This window comes from Suricata suricatta, chromosome 2 (genome assembly GCF_006229205.1).
Source record: "Suricata suricatta isolate VVHF042 chromosome 2, meerkat_22Aug2017_6uvM2_HiC, whole genome shotgun sequence".
NCBI classification, from domain to species: Eukaryota; Metazoa; Chordata; class Mammalia; order Carnivora; family Herpestidae; genus Suricata; species Suricata suricatta.
The window spans coordinates 154,823,719-154,844,681 of record NC_043701.1 but is presented as its reverse complement, the minus strand read 5'-3'; the positions used below and the strand labels follow the sequence as shown (position 1 = coordinate 154,844,681).

The following is a 20,963-nucleotide window of genomic DNA, read 5'->3' as shown; positions in this document are numbered from 1 at the left end:
CAAACACTTGTATAATACTGAGGATTGAATTCTTTGGTAGATTTAGTAATTTTTAACTAAAAATTCATAGATTTTCAAGTAGGAAATCCTATCACCTGTAAATATTTCATTGCAATGACCAGGAATTTCCAGAAATAAATAACATTTATATACTAGGTCTCTCTGTCTCTAACTTATCACACATACTGTACATATAAATTTGTCAGCATGGGGAAGAGAAGAAAGCTCTGAGGATTTGTAGAGACAAAATAGCAGAGGGCTTGGGAAATCCATACTGGGAAGGCTGAAATTTTATGATTTTATTCTTGAGGTGATTTCTGATTTAAAATCAAGTGCTAAGTGGCTGAAAGGCTAACTATAAAATATCATTTAGGAGCCTTAGAATCTGAAAAGAATTTTTGCAGATTCTCAGGAGTAGAAGAAACAAAATGGAGCTCAGAGCTGGCCAAGTAAGAAGGACCAAGTAAACACCTCCACTTGAGCTGAAGCCTGAAAGTATTAGTGAGCTGCACCCAATAATCAAGAATAAGCCTGGGGGCACCTGGCTGGCTCAATCTAAAGAGCATCCAACACCTGATCTTGGGATTGTGAGTTTGATCCCCACTATGGGTATGGAGATTACTGAAAAATAAAATCTTAAAGAGAAAAACAAAAGCCTGAAGCTAAAGAGGCTGATTACTAGTAAGGAAATTGAATCAGTAATCAAAAAAACTCCCAGTAGGGGCGCCTGGGTGGCTCAGTCAGTTGAGCATCTGGCTTCAGCTCAGGTCATGATCTCATGGTTTGTGGGTTTGAGCCCTGCATCGGGCTCTGTGCTGACAGTTCAGATCCTGGAGCCTGCTTCAGATTCTGTCTCCCTCTCTCTCTGACCTTCCCCTGCTTGCACTGTCTCTTTCCCTCAAAAATAAATAAAAAACATTAAAAAAACCTCCCAATAAAATTAGTCCAGGACCAGATGGCTTCACTAGTGAATTCACTAGTGAATTCTACCAAACATTTAAAGAAGAGGACATAAGACCTATTCCCCTTAAACTAGTCCAAAAAAATAAGTGAAGGATAAAAAAAAAAAACAATCTCAATAATGTACTATATACTTATTTCAAACCTACACTAGTCATGGGTCAACTGTATATATAATGGAGTATTATTTAGCCATAAAAAACATCCTATTTGCAACATGATTGGATCTTCAACACATTATGCTAAACGAAATAAGTCAGAGAAAGACAAATACTGTATGATCTCACTTATATATGGACTCTAAAAAACTAACCTGATAGACACAGAGAACAGATTAGTGGTTGCCAGGGGTTGGGGGTGGGGTAAATGAGTTAATATAGTCAAATGGTACAAACGTCCAGTCGTAAGATGAGTAAGTTCTGGGGATGTAATGTACAACATGGTGACTGTAGTTAATAAAACTACATTATATATTTGAAAGTTGCTAAGAAAATAAATATTAAAAGTTCTCAACATATACAAAAAAACTGATTATGGAGGTGATGCCTGTGTTAACCTTACTGTGGTAATCTATGTGATACATGCATAAATCATTATGCTATATACCTTGTATTTATACAACGTTATAGTCAGCTCAATAAGGCTAGAAAAAATTCCTTATACAAAAATTTTAAAAATTAAAAAAAAACTTTATACTGATTTTTATATGGCTTTAATAAAAGATAAAGGACTTATCAGGAAGGGTTTCTTAATATTTACAACAATTGTATAAACAATATAAATGCATGTTGTACTGGGAATTAATGCTCATCAGGAGGTTCGTGTCCTCCATTGGTAAATACATGAGAAATCTGAAGTGCTCTGAGTATGTAATTTTTTCTCTTTCACCTTAAATAAAATAGCTGCACACAATGATATAAATGAGCTAGGTCAAAATGTAAAGAAGGGTGCCCTGTCCCAGCAAGTACTTTATTTGTATTTTTTTAAGTTGATTTATTTTTGAGAAAGAGAGGGCAAGCAGACGAAGGGCAGAGAGAGAGAAGGACAGAGGATCTGAGGCAATCTCTGTGCTGACAGCAGAGGCTGAGCAGATGTGGGGCTCGAACTCACAAACCTTAAGATCATGACCTGAGCTGAGGTCAGATGCTTAAACAGCTGAGCCACCCAGGCACCCCCCTCCCCCAGGAAGGACTTTAAAGTTAAATCTTTAGCTCAAGCCATAGTCTGACCACACAATTACTGCAGAAAACAAAGAGCAAATAAAGAAATAGAAATCTGGCTATGAACTCCAAATGGATTCCCTAGCTTGCTCAAGAGTTTGATACAACTTTTTCATGTTCTAAATATGAAATGTTTTCTCAACAAATTAGTTTACCTTGACATCTCCAAATTAAATAACTAATGAATTAGATTATAAATTTCCCTAGATCCAACAGAACTCTTTTTTAACTTGATTATAAGGGTTAATAAACATTTATATAAATTTAAAATAAAAGAAAATCTCTGAAAAGAAAACTCGAACTTCTAACACTTTAAATGGCAGCTTTTTTAAAAAAAACTCTAACTCAGAGCAGAAAACTTTGTGCCTTAAAATAAATGACCCAATTTACTAGTTTGCAACATAATAAGCTAATGAATGCAAATGAAAGGAAACCATACTGAGTAAACTTTAGTAGTTAATTTTTAAAATAGTAATATAACAAGAAAACCCCAAATATATGAAAATTAAACCATACACATCTAAGTCATCATTGGGTGAAAGAATAAGTCACAAGAAAAATATTTTTAATTGAATAATAATGAAAATACAACCTACCAGAATTTATAGGGATACAGCTAACACAGGACACTTAGAGGAAAACTTAAAGCCTTGAAATACCTAAAATAGAAAAATAAGAAAAGACCCAAATCAATGATATCATCTCCCACCTTAATAAAGTATAAAAGAGAACATTAAATTCAAAGCAAGAAGGAAGGTCGAAATAAAATATAAAAGCAGAAATGAGATAAAAAAGAGAGGAGCATCTGTGTAGCTCAGTTGGTTGAGAGTCCAAGTCTTGATTTCAGCTCAGGTCATGATTTCAGTTCATGGAATGGAGCCCCACACTGGGCTCTGCACTGATGGTGAGGAGCCTTTTTGGGATTCTCTTTTTCCCCCTCTCTGCCCCTACCCTACTCGTGTGTGGATACGTGAGTGCACTTTCACTCTCTCTCAAAATAAACATTAAATTTTTTTTAACTTTTTCAATTAAGTTTTTGAGAGAGAAACGCATGATCAGGGGAGGGACAGAGAGAGAGATACAGATCTGGAAACAGGCTCCTGGCTCCGAGCTGTCAGCACAGAACCTGACGCAGGGCTCAAACCCACAAACCATGAGATCATGACCTGAGCTGAAGTCAGACGCTTAACCAACTGAGCCACTTAGGAGCCCCAAATAAACATTTTTTTAAGAGATAGAAAAGCAAAAGGGAAAAACTAATAAAAGCAAAAGTTGATGCTTTTTAAAAAATTAATTAAATTTATAAACCTCTGGCTATAAACAAAAGAAATGGAAAACAGGGGCGCCTGGGTGGCTCAGTAAGTTTCAATTAAGTGTCCAGCTTCGGCTCAGGTCATGATCTCACGGTTGGTGGGTTCAAGCCCCGCGTTGGGCTCTGTGCTGAGAGCTAGCTCACAGATTGGAGCCTGCTTCAGATTCTGTATCTCCCTCTCTCTCTCTGACTCTCACCTGCTTGCACTGTCTCTCTCTGTCTCTCAAAAATAAAATAAAAAACATTTTAAAAAATTAAAAAAGGAAAACATACATTGTACCAGTATCAGTAATAAAGAAGAGACATCACTATAGTGCCTTCAGAACATTAAAGAATAAGAGACTATTATAAACATCTTTGAAAACCCAGGTAAAATGGACAAATTCCTTAAAAGACACAAAATCCATGCATGGGTGCTTGAGCGGCTCAGTTGGTTAAGCATCCAACTCTTGACTTCAGCTCAGGTCATGATCCCAGGGTCATGGGATCAAGCCTCATGTTGGGCTCTGCACTGAGTGTGGATCCTGCTTAAGAGTCTTTCACTCCCCTTCTCTCTGCCCTTCCCTTGCTTGTGCTCTCTTTCTAAAATTAAAATAATAATAATTTTTTTAAAAAAGACACAAAATCCCATATCTATCCCAACAAGAAAGAGAAAGCTTGAGCAGCCCTATATAAATCTTAAAAGTTGTATTAGTAATTAAAAACCTTCCAACAAAGGAAACTCCAGACTCATATGACTTCATTGGTTAATTCTACCAACAATTAAAGGAAAAAGAAAAAAAATCAATACTACACAAAATTGTTCAGGAAAGTGAAGGCACTCTGAACTCATTTTATGGGGCCAGTAATACCCTGATTCCAGAACGAGAGACATCACAAGGCAAAAGAACTACAGATCAATAACTTTCATAAACATAGATGCAAAAAGCCTTAACAAAACATTAACAAATTGAATTCAATATTACACTAAAGGGATCATTTGTTATGACGAAGTGGAGTTTATTTTCAGCATGCAGTTGGTTTAACATCTGATAATCAACTAATATAATTCAAAATATTAATAAAGGAGAAAAATATGTGATTTTTTTCAGTGGATGCAGAAAAAGCATTTAACAAAGCTCAATACTCTTTCCTGTGTTAAAAAGAAAACCACAGGCCCCCAAAAGAGTCACTTATATTAAGGCCCCACATCAGCAACCCAAGGCATAATGCCTAGCCTAACTGTAGATTCAACCCACCCAGGAATGTAACTTTTCACGAGTCAACATACAATTCACTAGTCAGCACTAGGAAATTTACTGATAGACAATTTCTGTTCCCTCTTAGGAGGGTTACACTACCTAAAATAATGTATTTTTTCCAGCCCCCTCTCTGCCTTTAAAAACCTGCCTTTTCTTGAGCTCATGGAACTCCCTTCCATTTGCTGGATAGGATGTTGCCTTATCATGAATCATTTGATAAAACCAATTTGATATTTTAAATTATTCAGTTAAATTTTGTTGTTTGACACATGATTAAAAACACTTAGCTAACCAGGAAGGAAACTTTCTCAACCTGATAAAGGGCATCCATGTAAAACCTATAGCTAATAACATATAAAATAAAGAAAGGCTGAAGTTTTCTGCCAAAGATCAAGAATAGAGGAAAGACATCCAGTCTCACCATTTTTATTTAACATTGTACTAGATATTCTAATCATTTATTAAGACAAGGAAAAAACAGAAAACATTTCAGTTAAAAGAAAGAAGTACACTTGCCATTCATTATTTGTAGATGGTATGATGCTGTAGGCAAAAACACCAAGGAATCTACACAAAAAAGATCCCTAAAACTAATAAATTTAGCAGGATATAAGGCCAATGTCCAAAGCTCAAGAAGAAAATCAACTGTTCTACATTCTAGAAAGAAACTATCAGAAAATGACATTTCAAAAGACATTCCATCCACCAAGAGCATCAAAAATAATAAAAGATTTAGAATTTAAGAAATTATATGAAACACATATAGGAAACTACAATACATTGCAAAGATAGATTATAGGATAATTTTCAACTTAATTTCAATTATCAACAGGCAAAATAAATTTAAATTTTGCCCTGTACTGCTTGAAATCATGTTATTTATAACCCCAGCAGTCAGTTTTGTTGTTGTTTTTAAGTACATCCAATGTAGGACTTGAACTCATGACCTTGAAATTAAGAGTCATATAGGCTACTGACTAAGCCAGCCAGATGCCCCTCAAACATCAGTTTTCATGGGGAAATCATGTTACTTTTTGTGGTCTTTTAGCATACTGCCATATACAATCATGTTCAGTATAAATTTCAGTACTACCTTTTTGGGGCGCCTGGGTGGCTCAGTCGTTTAAGCGGCCAGCTTTGGCTCAGGTCATGATCTCACAGTTCGTGGGTTCAAGCCCCGCATCGGGCTCTGTGCTGACAGCTAGCTCAGAGCCTGGAGCCTGCTTCACATTCTGTGTCTCCCTCTCTCTCTGACCCTCCCCTGCTCATGCTGTCTCTCTCTGTCTCTCAAAAATAAAGACATAAAAAAAAATTTCAGTACTACCTTTTGAGGATATCTATCCTCCAGCTTGCATGGTGAAGGGCTCCCATTGACTTCATGTCACTTACCTGAGGCAAAGATAATGCAATGATCTAGTTAAGACTCATCAATAAAATGTTTGTGTTTACTGAAACACTGCTGTCAATAATAGGAAGTCTTTTGAGTTGGCCAATTTCTAAATAAAGTTCCTTTTTAATTGAAATATTAATTCTAAATTTGGAGAATTTTTATATTCTTTGGAGAGAACTACGGAAGTCACTAAGAAATGGTTTCTCTTTTTTGTCAAGTGAAAAATTAAAGAGCTGAGAGACACTTCAGAAGCCAAGCTGATCATTGGACCCCTCAGTGGCTGTGGTCCAAGCTCAGTTCAGGCTGGTGAGATGGTTGCAGGGAGAGTAAACACAGGTCATGGTGCTGGGAGGGGACAGTGGGTGCAGAGAGCCAACCTAGAAGGAGGCCTAAACAGTGGTTGACCAGTTATACAGCTCCAAGCCAATTTCTTTTTTTGTCTATAATTTATTTTTTATAATTTACATCCAGGATAATTAGCCCATAGCACATGATGCAACAATGATTTCAGGAGTAGATTCCTTAAACCCTTTACCTGTTTAGCCCATCCCCCCTCCCATAACCCCATGAACAAAACGGTTTGTTCTCTATATTTAAGACTCTCTTATGTTTTGTCCCCCTCCCTGTTTTATATTCTTTTTGCATCCCTTCCCTTACATTCATCTGTTGTGTATCTTAAAGTCCTCACATGAGTGAAGTCATAGGACTTTCTCTAATTTTGCTTAGCATAATACCCTCTAGTTCCATCCACGTAGTTACAAATGACAAGATTTCATTCTTTTTTATTGCTGAGTAATACTCCATTGTATACACATACCACGTCTTCTTTATCCTTTCATCCATCAAAGGACATTGGGCTCTTTCCCACTCTTTGGCTATTGCTGTTAGTGCTGCTATAAACATTGGGCGCATGTGCCCCTTCAAAACAGCATAACTGTATCCCTTGGATAAAAACTTTGTAGTATATTTGCTGGGTCATAGGGTAGTTTTATTTTTAATTTTTTAAGGAAACTCCATACTGTTTTCCAGAGTGGCTGCACCAGTTTACATTCCCACCAGAAGTGCAAAAGAGATCCTCTTTCTCCACATCCTAACATCTGTTGTTGCCTGAGTTGTTAATTTTAGCCATTCTGACAGGTGTGAGGTGGTGTCTCGGTGTGGTTTTGATTTGTATTTCCCAGATGATGAGTGATGTTGAGCATTTTTTCATGTGTCTGTGAGCTATCTGGATGTCTTCTTTGGAGAAGTATCTATTCATAACTTTTGCCCATTTCTTCACTAGATTATCTGGGTTTTGGGTGTTGAGTTTGGTAAGTTCTCTAGATTTTGGATACTAACCCTCTGATATGTCATTTGTTATTATTTATTATTATCTGATATGTCATTTGCAAATATCTTCTCCCATTCCGTCAGTTGCCTTTTAGTTTTGCCGATTGTTTCCTTTGCTGTGCAGAAGCTTTTAATTTTGAGGAGGGCCCCATAATTCACTTTTGCTTTGGTTTTCCTTACTTCTGGAGACATGTTGAGTGAGAAGTTGCTGTGGCCAAGGTCATAAAGGTTTTTGCCTGCTTTCTCCTCTAGGCTTTTGATGGCTTCCTGTCTAACATTTAAGTCTTTCATCCATTTTGAGTTTATTTTTGTGTATAGTGTAAGAAAGTGGTCCAGGTTCATTTTTCTGCATGTCACTGTCCAGTTTTCCCAGCACCATTTTCTGAAAAGACTGTCTTTATTCAATTGGATATTCTTTCCTGCTTCGTCAAAGATTAGTTGGCCATACGTTCATGGGTCCATTGCTGGGTTCTCTATTCTGTTCCACTGATCTGAGTGTTTTTGTGCCAATAACATACTGTCTTGATGATTACAGCTTTGTAATACAGCTTGAAGTCCAGGATTGTGATGCCTCCAGCTTTGGTTTTCTTTTTCAAGACAAGCAATTTCTTTAAAAGAAAATAAGAGCTAAGGACAGATTCACAGAAGACCAAGTTAATCAAAACTCAAAGTAATTGATCACCGTAGAAATGTTGCAAAAGACCGCACCAATCTATATTATTCCCTAAAATACAGAAAAATAGAAGCAGCTATTAGAGAATCATTATGCTGTTATTTGATAGGCTTTGATTTTTTAAAGGAAAAACAAGGCATACTGGGTTGATAACTTTAACTCTGACATGGAGTTATCCTTCAAAGATGGCCTTGGAACAATATAACATTGAAAGATTTAGTGTAGATAAAGTGCTTGGAACAACGCCTGGCACACAGTAGCACTACACAAGTATTTATCATCATGCTATCACTTTTGTTGTAGAATTTTGTTGTCTGCAAGCTGGCCTTGAACAAAAATCTCTGCAATAGGATAGTACACAAAATGCTGGTAGAAAAACAACATTGCCCTTTGGATGATTATAACAGCTTGTGACTCAAGCTTCATATCTCCCTGACAAAGGCATTAAGTGTTTGAAATGTGGTTAAAATATGCTATAGGCAACAGATTCTGCCTGTCCATGTGCTCCTTTTTGCTTCCTGTAGGTCAGGACAGGCAGGATTCCATGAAAGAAAAGTGACTTTTCCTCCATGACTCCAGACCCCAGGTGGCCCCTCTCTGGAGACACAAGCTTCTCTGCAGAAGCAGGTTGTGACCAGGAGAGGCAGAGTGACGGCAAAAAGCTACAGGGTCAGTCCTGTCTTCCCACTCCCTTCTCCAGCAGGTTCCAGTGTGACTTCACTGCTTTTCTACTCAGGGAACTGTCTTGGTCACAAAACATTCAGAATGTACCAAGCCAGAAAGGAATGTTTTTTTAAATTTATTTTTTAAATCTTTTTTTTTTTTTTTACCATTTTATTTATTTTTGCGAGACACAGAGAGAAAGAGTATGAGCAGGGGAGGGGTTGAGCTTTCAGGACAGAGCCCGATGTGGGGATGTGGGGCTCAAACCCACGAACTGTGAGATCATGACCTGAGCCGAAGTCGGACACTTAACCGACTGAGCCACCCAGGTGCCCCAGATAGCTTCCATTTTAATTTTTTTTTAATTTTAAAAAAATGTTTTATTTATTTTTATACAGAGAGAGACAGAACATGAGAGGGGGAGGGGCAGAGAGAGTAGGAGACACAGAACCGGAAGCAGGCTCCAGGCTCTGAGCTGTCAGCACAGAGGCTGATGCGGGGCTCGAACCCACTAACGTGAGATCTGACCTGAGCCGAAGTCGGAGGCTTAACCGACTGAGCCACCCAGGCGCCCCATAGCTTCCATTTTAAAGAAAACAGTACAGAAAGGGATTTTTCCCAAATTTTAAAAGTAGCTACTGGGTGGTGAAATTATGTAATTTCTCTTTTGTTTTTTTAAAGTACCTGATGTTTTGACTCATTCAACACAGAACATGTATTAGTTTATTTTTAAAGTAATTTCTACACTTAGCACAGGGCTTGAACTCACAACTCTGAGATCAAGAGTCATATGCTCTACCAACTGAGCCAGCTAGACTCCCTGAGAACATGTATTAGTTTAGTAAAAAAGAAAACAAAATAGCACAAGTTATTTTAAAACAATGGTTTGATTTTTTTAAAGCCTGGAGAGGGATGCCTGGATGGCTCAGTTGGTTGAGCATCTGACTTCAGCTCAGGTCATGATCTCACAGTTCACAGGTTCAAGCCCCGCATCGGGCTCTGTGCTGACAGCTCAGAGCCTGGAGCCTGCTTCCAATTCTGTGTGTCCTTCTCTCTCTGCCCCTCCCCTGCTCATGATCTATCTCTCTCTCTCAAAAATAAATAGATGTTTAAAAAAAAAAAAAGCCTGGAGAGTTTCTGCATATGCACTTACCAGCCTGGTCTTAAATATTTTATTATTTGGCATCAGAAAGCATTTTTATCCAGATTAACACTAATCAGAATGCAAAACACGAAGACCAGCTATACCTTGAAAGTGATATAGAAAGGCTGGGTCCAGAGACCCAGAGGGGGGTCCCTCAAGACCAGCCAAGAGGGTCCTTAGCTTCACATAGGATGGAAATCAAACATGAGGCAAGAGGAGGTGGAAGCAGAGTTTATTGAGGACACAGAGAGAACATACACAGACTGAGTGTCCGGAAGACTCAGAAAGGAAAGGAGGGAGTCTCATCCTTGCTTGGCACCTGGGGTTTCCACTGATGATTGTGGTGTGGTGTACACATCCTCAGGCATCCAGCAGCTGGGTAGAACAAGGATAGGGTCCAGGTGTCCTTCATAAGTCACTTGTTCCCTGAAGCCCTGGGTCTTGGCATCAAGATGTTTGGAATCAGTGGTCTTGGAGAACGTTTATGACGACCGTGCCTGGTGACTCCTTAAATGTTACCTATTGTGCTGGAAGACTCCAAAGAAACATTAGCTCCTTGACCTTTATAAGGAGGACATATATTAAGGCATGTGTAAAGTGGGAGTGCAGGTCCCAGCAAGAATAGAAGCAGGAAAAGCAGCAAAGAAAAAAAATGGCTTTTTTTCATGGGGTCCCTTCACCTTCTCTGTCTCAAAAGGACAAGTATAAAATGTGGTCAGACCTGATCAGGATATGAGAAAAGGCGTACTTTCAGATACTTGAAACACCTTCCCTTTTTGAAATGGCCTTAAACATCTTGCCCACTTGGCGGGTGGGGCACTGGACCTTCTGGTCAGCTCACACAGTTTCAACAACCACCAATACCTGAGTAATCACATCATATCAAGGTACAAAACAATCCCATCCCCCTGGAAGATTCCTTCCCACCTCTTAGTGGCAATCCCCATCCTCAGAAGCAACCACTCTCCTAGCAATTAGTTTTACCTCTTTTAAGAACTTCATAGTAGATATTCTTGAATGATGAAACTGGCTCTTTGCAAACACGATACTTAGAGGTTTAAAATTGCCTTTAATAAAATTATCTTTTTAAATGATTGAAGGAAGCCTTCTAGTTTTGGAAGTCTACCTAGTTACTATGAGATTAGTCTCATAACTCAACCATCAAATGCTATTATAATTATACAGTGGAAGAATAAGATATGGGTAGCCTACATCTAATAATCTTAGGAAAAATAATCACTGGGAAGTCTGGGTGTGATTTGCTTGTTTCTTTTTAAAGAAACACTTTAAGTAAGATCAGTTTAAATAAGCCTTGTTAAAAAACAAAATTCAACCAACTAAATTTGAAGATCTAACTGATTTCTGAATCAGGCAGCATCCCATCGAAATAACAGAGAGGACTCTATGAAGATATACAAAAAAGAAGGTTTTTATAGGAGGGTAAGGCAAGAGTGTTATTAGCAAAAGGACTGTTTCAAGATGTGGCTGCTTCCTAAGGAGAAAAGCAAGGTGCCTTATCATGCAGATTGACTTATCTTTCTTTGGGGGAGTGGAGAGGACCCAAGTGGCATTTCATGGGAGCTGCTAAAATACTCTGGACTAAGACTACGTCTCTGGCAGAGGTTGAAATTGCAGTTAGATTATATATTAAGCTGCAGTTTGGGACTTCAGCCTAAATGATATCATTTTGGGCCTGTGGATTTTTTTTTAACTGCCTTACTGAAATTTAAGCATTTTTTTCCTTATAGAAAAACATAATAATTAAGATACAAGAGGACTTCTCGCGGGAGTTGAGGGACCTTCTTATATCCTAAAACCCTCTTTGAAGGTCTTCTAACTCTTTGATCTATGTGTTTATTCAGTACATATTTACTGAACAATTAACCTCAGGGTCTGGTCTAGGAATTAAGGGAAATATATGTGGCAGGGGGAGGGAAGTGCTTAAGTATCATATTTCCTTGTCTAGATGTCCATGTCCTGACCCCCAGGATGGGTGTTTACATACCTTACAGGGTCACAGGAACTGTGTCAATACAATTAAGTTCAGGATTTTAAAATAAGGAGGTAATCCTAAACTAGCCAGGTAGACCAAATACAATGGCGAGGTCCTTTGGAGTAGGAAGATTAGAGTAAGCAGAGGAAGACAAGCAAGAGGATGGAGTGATGGGAGGAAGGAGTCACAAGCCAAGGAATTCTGGCAGTGTCTCAAAGCTGTACACTCAGGGGAACGGGTTCTCTCCCTGAGCTTCAGAAGGAAGCCTTGCCAGCACCTTGATTTTAGCCTAAGGAAACAGATATTGGACTTTTGAACTCCAGAATTATAAGATAGTAAATCTGTGTTGTTCTGAGTCACTAACTTGGTGGTAATTTGTTATAGCAGCATTAGGGAATGAATACAAACACTATCTGCCTCTTAAGTTTATGAGAAAGATTACTTAATACAAAACCTGAGAAGTGGTAAAAGCATTGTAAGGAGATTCAGAATCTGAAGGATGGGAAGTGGCAATGGAGAAGAGACTACACGTTTCAATAAGAATCTCAGGATAGGAGTCATAGAGACAGTAACTTTAGAACAAGGCACTACGTGTTGGCACACACATTTGCTAATACTACCATTAAAATCTTTTCATTTACCAATCACTGCTCCTTCCCCACTCACGCTCTCTCTCAAAATAAATAAATAATAAAAAACTTAACTAAAGGGGGAGTGGGGCACCTGGGTGGCTCAGTCAGTTAAATGGCCGGCTCTTGATTTTCGTTCAGATCATGACCTCACTGTTTGTGGGATCAAGCCCCACATCAGGCTCTACACTGATAGCTCGGATCCTGCTTGGGATTCTCTCTCCCTCTCTCTCTGCTCCTTCCCCACTCACACTCTCTTTCTTAAAATAAACAGATAAATAACTTTTAAATTCTTTTGCCAATCAAGGCTTAAAGGAATATAATGCAGTTTTAGTTTGTACCTTTTATTTTTAAAATCTTTTCATTTGTTTAGTAACCATTTCATCTCTTATTCTGTAATCTGTCCATTGAAATAATCTACTCATGCTTTTATTACTTAGAATTTTCGCTGTCATATGGTATGGGAGAAGACCAACAAGTTATAGAATATTATGTATAATATGAGCCCAGCTGTAAGGAAACATTTTAAATCTCATATGTATATGGGTATATATAATATATGCACATTTATCCCTATATGTTATCTTAATGCTGAAATATAAAAGGTTTCCTCTAGGAGGTGAGCAGGCAAAAAGTTATTAGATTTCATTTCATATACTTAAAGCCATAAGAGAACAAAAGATGAGAGGCACATTGGTGACTCAGTTGTCTGACTTCGGCTCAGGTCATGATCTCATGATCTGTGAGTTCGGGCCCTGTGTCAGTCTCTGTGCTGACAGCTCAGAGCCTGGAGCCTGCTTCCGATTCTGTGTCTCCCTCTCTCTTTGCCCTCCCCCACTCACACACTCTCTCTCTCTCAAAAATAAACATTAAAAAAATTAAAAAAAGAAAAAAGATGAAAATTATTGGACTTCTATATGATGTTCAGTTGTCTATGTTTTAAAGTTTTTATTTTTTTCTTTTAAATGTTTACTTATTTAGAGGGAGAGAGGGCACATAGAAGAGGGGGAGGGATAGAGAGAGAATCCCAAGCAGGCTCTGCAGTGTCAGCAGAGCCCAATGCAGGACTTGATCTCATGAACCATGAGATTTATGACCCGAGCCAAGATCAAGAGTCAGATACATGACTGAGCCACATAGGAGCCCCAATAAAGTATTTAGATAAAGACTTTAGGATCATAGCATCACACTTATGTTAGATGTAAAACGATGTGGTGGAGAGCAGAAAAAAAATATCTAGACACCCAGGGATTTTGTTCTAGGTTGGTGAGAAAAAAATGACACATTGAAAAACTGATTAGAGGCACCTAGATGGCTCAGTCAGTTAAGCATCTGACTTCAACTTAGGTCATGATCCCACAGTTGGTGAGTTCGAGTCCTGTATTGGGCTCTGTGCTGACAGCTTACAGCCTAGAGCCTGTGACTCCCTCTCTGTCTCTGCCCCTACCCTCATTGTACTATCTCTATCTCTCAAAATATGAATAAATGTTAAAAATTTCTTTACAAAAAGGAAAATTGATTAGCAGTATGAAAGCATATGTTAATAGTTGACTCTAAATTTGAAACACTAAGTAATGAGAACATGTCAAAGCTTTGGTGTTCACAGTGGCACCAAAGCAGAGGAATGAATTTTTTTTTTATTTTGTTTTTTAATATTTATTTATTTTTGAGAAACAGAGAGAGACAGACCATGAGCAGGGAAGGGGCAGAGAGACAGAGACACACAGAATGTGAAGCAGGCTCCAGCCTCTGGGATGTCAGCACAGAGCCAGACGCAGCGCTTGAACCCACGAAATATGAGATCATGACCTGAGCCGAAGTCAGATGCTCAACTGACTGAGCCACCCAGGCGCCCCAGAGGAATAAATTCTAATGGTAATTATTCCTTCCTCCCTATTGTTGATCTTCCATTACTCAGCTCTTGGATACAACTTTGCTCACTTTCAAATCCAAACCTCAAGGGGCGCCTGGGTGGCTCAGTCGGTTAAGCGTCTGGCTTCGGCTCAGGTCATGATTTCATGGTTTGTGGGTTCGAGCCCCACATCAGGCTCTGTGTTGACAGCTAGCTCAGAGCCTGGAGCCTGCTTCAGATTCTGTGTCTCCCTCTCTCTCTGACCCTCCCCTGCTCACACTCTCTGTCTCTTAAAAATAAATTTAAAAAATTAAAAAAAAAATCCAAACCTCAAGTAACTCTAGGTGACATGCAGCCAAAAGAGCTTTTCTGAGCTCTCCCACTTTGCTCCTCTCTGTGCTTATCAGTATGAGGACCAGTGTGGCCTCCTTGAACTCTGTTTTCTTCCATTTGTTACCTGTATCATGCACAAAAGAAGGAAAGCTCAGCAAATAGCAGTGCTTTCTATTTAGAACATGCAGAGGACAGATGGTTGTGGGTTAGCCATTTTGTTTTGTTTCACGATAACATAGTAATAGCCCAATATTTGATAAGTATTAGCATCTGTGGTGGCAAATACAAGAGCTATTGAATATAAAGAACAGTACAGCATACCATTTGTGCAATGAAATTCTGGAAACTCTCCTTTAATGGAGGCTGGATGTTCAGTGTGTGTGGAGGCAACAGGGAATTATGAGGTGAGAGGTCACAGAAAGCATCCCCAGTAGTGAGAAGGAGGTGGGTGACACCCAAGAGGAGGAGGAATTACAACAGCACAGCAGCAGCCAGACGGTCTGCCCTTCCTCACAAAGGAATGAAGCACAGCTGGTAGGGGGGTGGGATATGTTGAAACCCATTGGTGATGGGCGTGGTGTCAAGGTCCTTTATGTCGACCACAGGTTTCAGGGTAAAATTCTGTAGAATGGAGGTCAGGAATAAAAACAGCTCCATACGGGCCAGGCTTTCTCCCACACACATCCGTTTTCCTGAAAATAACAAACACAAGAGATGTGTTCCTTGAACATTATGTTTTGAACTGTCACAAGAAGTATGTCACAAGGAGTATCTGATGAATGGCTGAACTGATGCAGAGCTGGCAGGATGGCTAGAGGGATAGATGGATAGAAGGAGGGAAATGTCTGCTATTCACCTAGTATTTTAATCGGAACCTTTCATTCAACAAATCTCTTGAGCATTAGGCCTACATCAAGCATTTCATTATGTATCCCCACATTATAACTGCACTTTTCACAGTCCCAGTTTCCATAAATCTTTGTAGAAATACACCCACTTGTCCAAGTGCTTTGGAGGAGGAGGACTGAGAAAAGGGAGCTCATAAATCTGTGTCTCCCTTTCTACCTCTGGTGCAAAATTTAGACAAAGTTTTTTCATTTTCATGTGATTTCAAAAGCACATGTCTAAATGTGTCCTCTCGTGGGGACCTGGGTAGCTCAGTCGGTTAAGCTAATGGCTCTTGATTTCAGCTCAGGTCACGATCTCACAGTTTGTGGGATCGAGCTCCACATTGGGACCCTACCTGACAGCATGGAGTCTGCTTGGGATTCTCTCGCTCCTTGTTTCTCTGCCCCTTCCTAATTCATGCACATGTGTGTGCACATGTGCTCTCTCTCTCAAGATAAACCTTTTTAAAAAATAAAAATAAAAAAATAAATGTGCCACTTTCTCACTTTAAAATATTAAATGGGGGTGCCTGGGTGGCTCAGTTGGTTAGGCATCTGACTTCGTCTCAGGTCATGATCTCACGGTCCGTGGGTTTGAGCCCCGTGTCGGGCTGTGCTACCAGCTCAGAGCCTGGAGCCTGCTTCAGATTCTGTGTCTCCCTCTCTCTGCTCCTCCCCCATTCATGCTTTGTCTCTGTCTCTGTCCCTCAAAAATAAATAAAAATTAAAAAAAATAACTCTAGGGACTTGGGAACTACAAACACAAAGCCTCTCTGGAGGAGGGCATATCTATCTTAGGCCTGGGAAAGCCCCCTGACAAATGATCAGTCAGGCGCATTGACTGGCAAGCAGTCAAAAATAGCACTCCTCATAAAAATAATAAAATAAAATATTAAATGCCAGGGCACCTGGGTGGCTCAGTCAGTTGAGTGTCTGGCTTCGGATCAGGTCATGATCTTGCAGTTCATTGGTTCAAGCCCCACGTCAGGCTCTGTGGTGACAGCTAGCTCAGATTCTGTGTCTCCCTCTCTCTCTGACCTTGCCTGCTCATGCTGTCTCTCTCTCTCAAAAATAAATAAAACATTAAAAACATTTTTTTTATTAAAAAAAGAAAAAAATATTAAATGCCTCCCTGATCTATGAGATGAGGTCAAATAGGTTGAACTGGCCCTCCACATTCTGTTCTCAGTCTGATGAGCCATATCCCTCCTTCCACCCTTCATATCTCTACTCTTGGGTCTAGACATTCCAACTCTTCATCAATCTCCAATACATTGTGAAGTTTCCATCAGTATCTCCTGCTGTTCCTTTTGGTAAAGGTACACTTCTCTTATACTTCTTCCAGGACCTATGTCACATGTCATTTCCACTTTATAATCTTTATGATTGCTTTGGGAACTACAGTCTTGCCTCTCTGGGTTTCCTCAGAATCTTATTCACTCTTCCATTAAAGTATGGATCATCACCTTGAATCATGATTCTCTATTTCTTTTTCTACTATGTTAGAATGTGTGTTCCTTGTAAGGAAAGCTCAGTCTTTGAAATCTCGGTATGTATGGCACAAGAGCCAAAGCAGGCATCAAAAGCTATCAGATAAATAAAGGTGACTCTGTGGCCAGAGATTCAGAACACACACTGTAGATGTGGATCCCAGATCTCTGAACTTGAGCAGAGGAAGATCAGGTGCTTGGGAACACTGCATGGTATTCTGCCATGTATTCAAGGTTTCCTTAATGCCCTAGTTAGTTGGCAGGTTCTGACTGCCCTGATCTATTGAAACGTCCTGCTCCTATAGTTGACTCTCTAAATGTGCCCTACCTTCTCTTCTTTCCCTTGCTCCCTGTCTCCTGTGAGGCAGCTCAAATTCCCTTTCTATTAGAATGTTGATTATTCCATTTTATGCCTCATAAAGTGATCAGGAAGCAAGCAGCTTCCTCCTCTGATCTCCTAAGCAACCTGTGCTTTCCTCTTCCACAACACTAGTCTCGCTGGATTACAACAATCTATTTACTAATCTGTTTCCCTAACTAGGGGATGAGCCCTTTTGGTGCCCATTCTGTGCTTGTGGACACTTGTAACTCTGGAGCCCACTCTGGGGAGTGGGGGATATCACATAGAAGATATTTAACTCAAAGTTGAGGAGTTATAGTCCTCTTTCATAGTGAGTGAGTAAGGTCTAAATGACTTTCACCTGCTAAGAGGAGCTCTTGGTAGTTGTGTGATCTATCTAGAGGCAGAATTCAATGAACCTATTCACTTTGGAAGAAGTGGGTCACCAAGCCAAAGTTCCAATAATGGGGTTGTATGGTGAGTGGGGGAAGTGCACGGGCATTGGGAGTGATGCTTCCAGTCATGGACAAAGGACAATTCTATCAGTCCTAGCTAGGCACCAAATAAGTTTCAACGGATCACTCAAAAATATCTTGTCCCCTTCAGTACCTAAGGAAATTAATGTTTATTACCTGCTGAGAAAGGAATGAAGTAGTCACTCTTCTTAAAGTTGCCACTATCATCCAGAAAATGGGCAGGGTCAAATATCTCTGGGTTGGGGAATTCTTTGTCATCATGTAGCACAGAAGTCATTGATATTAATATGTTTGTGCCCTGGAGTGAATAGATGAAGATAAACTGCATTACAAAGAAGTTGTGGAGGTGGAAGAAATGTTGCACATCACTTAGTTCAATCTTCTGATCTATCCATGAGGAATCCCAGGCCCAAAGAAGGGCAGCGGCATTTCTAGCCAGACACACCAAGTATTAAACAGGGATGAGATTAAGACCAGTGCTAGTAAGGTTGGCAAAGTGTCCTCCAAGAGGATTTGAAATGCTGAGTGCTTGGTTACTTGGGGGCCAGACCTCTGAATGCCCTCTACTGATCACTGTCTTTGGACGATGGTGTAGGTCCCACACTCTGCTCTATTTCATCACTTTGGTTTTCATATATCTTACGTGGACTATGGTTTAAAATGGAAGCCTCTGGCATCCAAATTGACAAGGAAGAAGTCAAATTTCACTCTTTTCAGATGACATGATACTCTATGTGGAAACCCCAGAAAGACTCCACCAAAAAACCGCTAGAACTGATACATAAATTCAGCAAAGTTGCAGGATATAAAATCAACATACAGAAATCTGTGGCATTTCTATACAGCAATAATGAAGCAGCAGAACAAGAAATCAAGGAATTGATCCCATTTACAATTGGATCAAAAACCATAAGATATCTAGGAATAAACCTAACCAAAGAAGTAAAATATCTATATGCTGAAAACTATAGGACATTTATGAAAAAACTGAAGAAGACATAAAGAAATGGAAAAACATCCCATGCTAATGAATTGGAAAAACATATTGTGAAAATGTCTATACTGCCCAAGGCAATCTACATATTCAATGCAATCCCTATGTAAATAACACCATAATTTTTCACAGAGCTAGAACAAACAACTCTAAAATTTGTATAAAACCAGAGAAGACCCCAAATAGCCAAAGTATTGTTGAAAAAGGAAAACCAAAGCTAGAGACATCACAATTCTTGGACCTCAAGCAATATTACAAAGATGCAATCATCAAGAGAGTATGGTAGAGGCACAAAAACAGACACATTGATCAATGGAACAGAATAGAAAGCCCAGAAAAGAACCCACAAATGTTTGGTCAACTAATCTGCAACAAAGCAGAAAAGAATATCCAATGGAAAAAAAATAGTCTCTTCAACAAACGACGTTGGGAAAAGTGGACAGCGACATGCAAAAGAATGAACCTGGACCACTTTCTTACACCATACACAAAAATAAATTCCATCTGTTTTCCTCTGCGGCTGCTTGAAGCTCCACCGCCATCATGAATGACACCGTAACTATCCGGACCAGGAAGTTCATGACCAACCAACTACTTCAGCAGAAACAGATGGTCATTGATGTCCTTCACCCTGGAAAGGCAACAGTACCTAAGACAGAAATTCGGGAAAAACTGGCCAAAATGTTCAAGACCACACCAGATGTCATCTTTGTATTTGGATTCAGAACCCATTTTGGAGGTGGCAAGACAACCGGCTTTGGCATGATTTATGATTCCTTGGATTATGCGAAGAAAAACGAACCCAAACATAGACTTGCAAGACATGGCCTGTATGAGAAGAAAAAGACATCAAGAAAACAGCGAAAGGAACGCAAGAACAGAATGAAGAAAGTCAGGGGAACTGCAAAAGCCAATGTTGGTGCTGGCAAAAAGAAGGAGTAAAGATTCTGCTGTGACTCTCTGGTGATTGTGCAGATTTTTCATGAGAGGATTAATAAACTAAGAACTTTTATGTGAAAAAAAAATAAATTCCAAAGATGAAAGATCTAAATGTAAGACAGGAAGCCATCAAAATCCTACAGGAGAAAACAGTAACCTCTCTAACCTCGGTCACAGTAACTTCCTACTAGACACGTCTTTAGAGGCAAGGGAAACCAAAGCAAAAATGAACTACTGGGAGGTGCCTGGGTGGCTCAGTTGGTTAAGCATCTGACTTCGGTTCAGGTCATGATCTCACAGTGCAAAGGTTTGAGGCCCGCCCCCCCGTCGGGCTCTGTGCTGACAGCTCAGAGCCTGGAGCCTGCTCAGATTCTCTGTTTCCCTCTCTCTCTGCCCCTCCCCCGCTCACTCTCTGCTCTCTCAAAATAAATTAAAGACACTAAAAAAACATTTTAAAAAATCAACACTGGGACCTCATCAAGATAAAAAGCTTCTGCACAGTGAAGAAACAATCAATAATAAAACTAAAAGCAACCAATGGAACGGGAGGAAGATATTTGAAAATGATGTATCAGATAAAGGGTTGGTATTCAAAATCTACAAAGAACTTATCAAACTCAACACCCAAAAAACAAACAATCCAATTACAAAATGGGCAGAAGACATTAATAGACACTTTTCCAAAGAAGACATCCTATGGCCATAGGCTAACAGACACATGAAAAGATGCTCAGGGGCGCCTGGGTGGCTCAGTGGTTAAGCGGCCGGCTTTGGCTCAGGTCATGATCTCATGGTTCATGGGTTCGAGCCCCATGTCGGGCTCTGTGCTGACAGCTAGCTCAGAGCCTGGAGCCTGCTTCAGATTCTGTGTCTCCCCTCTCTCTGACCCTCCCCTGCTCATGCTATCTCTCTCTGTCTCTCAAAAGTAAATAAAAAAACATAAAAAAAACTTAAAAAAAAAAAAGAAAAGATGCTCAACATCACTCATCATAAGGAAAATACAAATCAAGACCACAATGAGGTACCACTTCACACCTGTCAGAATGGCTAAAATGAACAACTCAGGAAACAACAGATGTTGGTGAGGAAGTGGAGAAA

At 39.6% G+C, this 20,963-nt stretch overlaps 1 protein-coding gene and 1 pseudogene across 1 annotated transcript in view; one reads left to right on the top strand and one right to left on the bottom strand.

Moving 5' to 3' along the window:
• Positions 1 to 15,062: 15,062 nt before the first annotated feature.
• LOC115273354 (cytochrome P450 2C41-like) overlaps positions 15,063 to 20,963 on the bottom strand; it is a 36,089-nt gene continuing 30,188 nt past the window's right edge. The window contains exons 8-9 of the mRNA XM_029916374.1: positions 18,089 to 18,230; positions 15,063 to 15,431 (exon numbers count right to left, since the gene is read on the bottom strand). Coding sequence (XP_029772234.1) covers positions 15,250 to 15,431; positions 18,089 to 18,230 — 324 coding nt within the window. The 3' untranslated portion in view covers positions 15,063 to 15,249. The remainder of the gene's footprint in view (positions 15,432 to 18,088; positions 18,231 to 20,963) is intronic.
• On the top strand, positions 19,454 to 19,942 carry LOC115273363 (annotated as a pseudogene).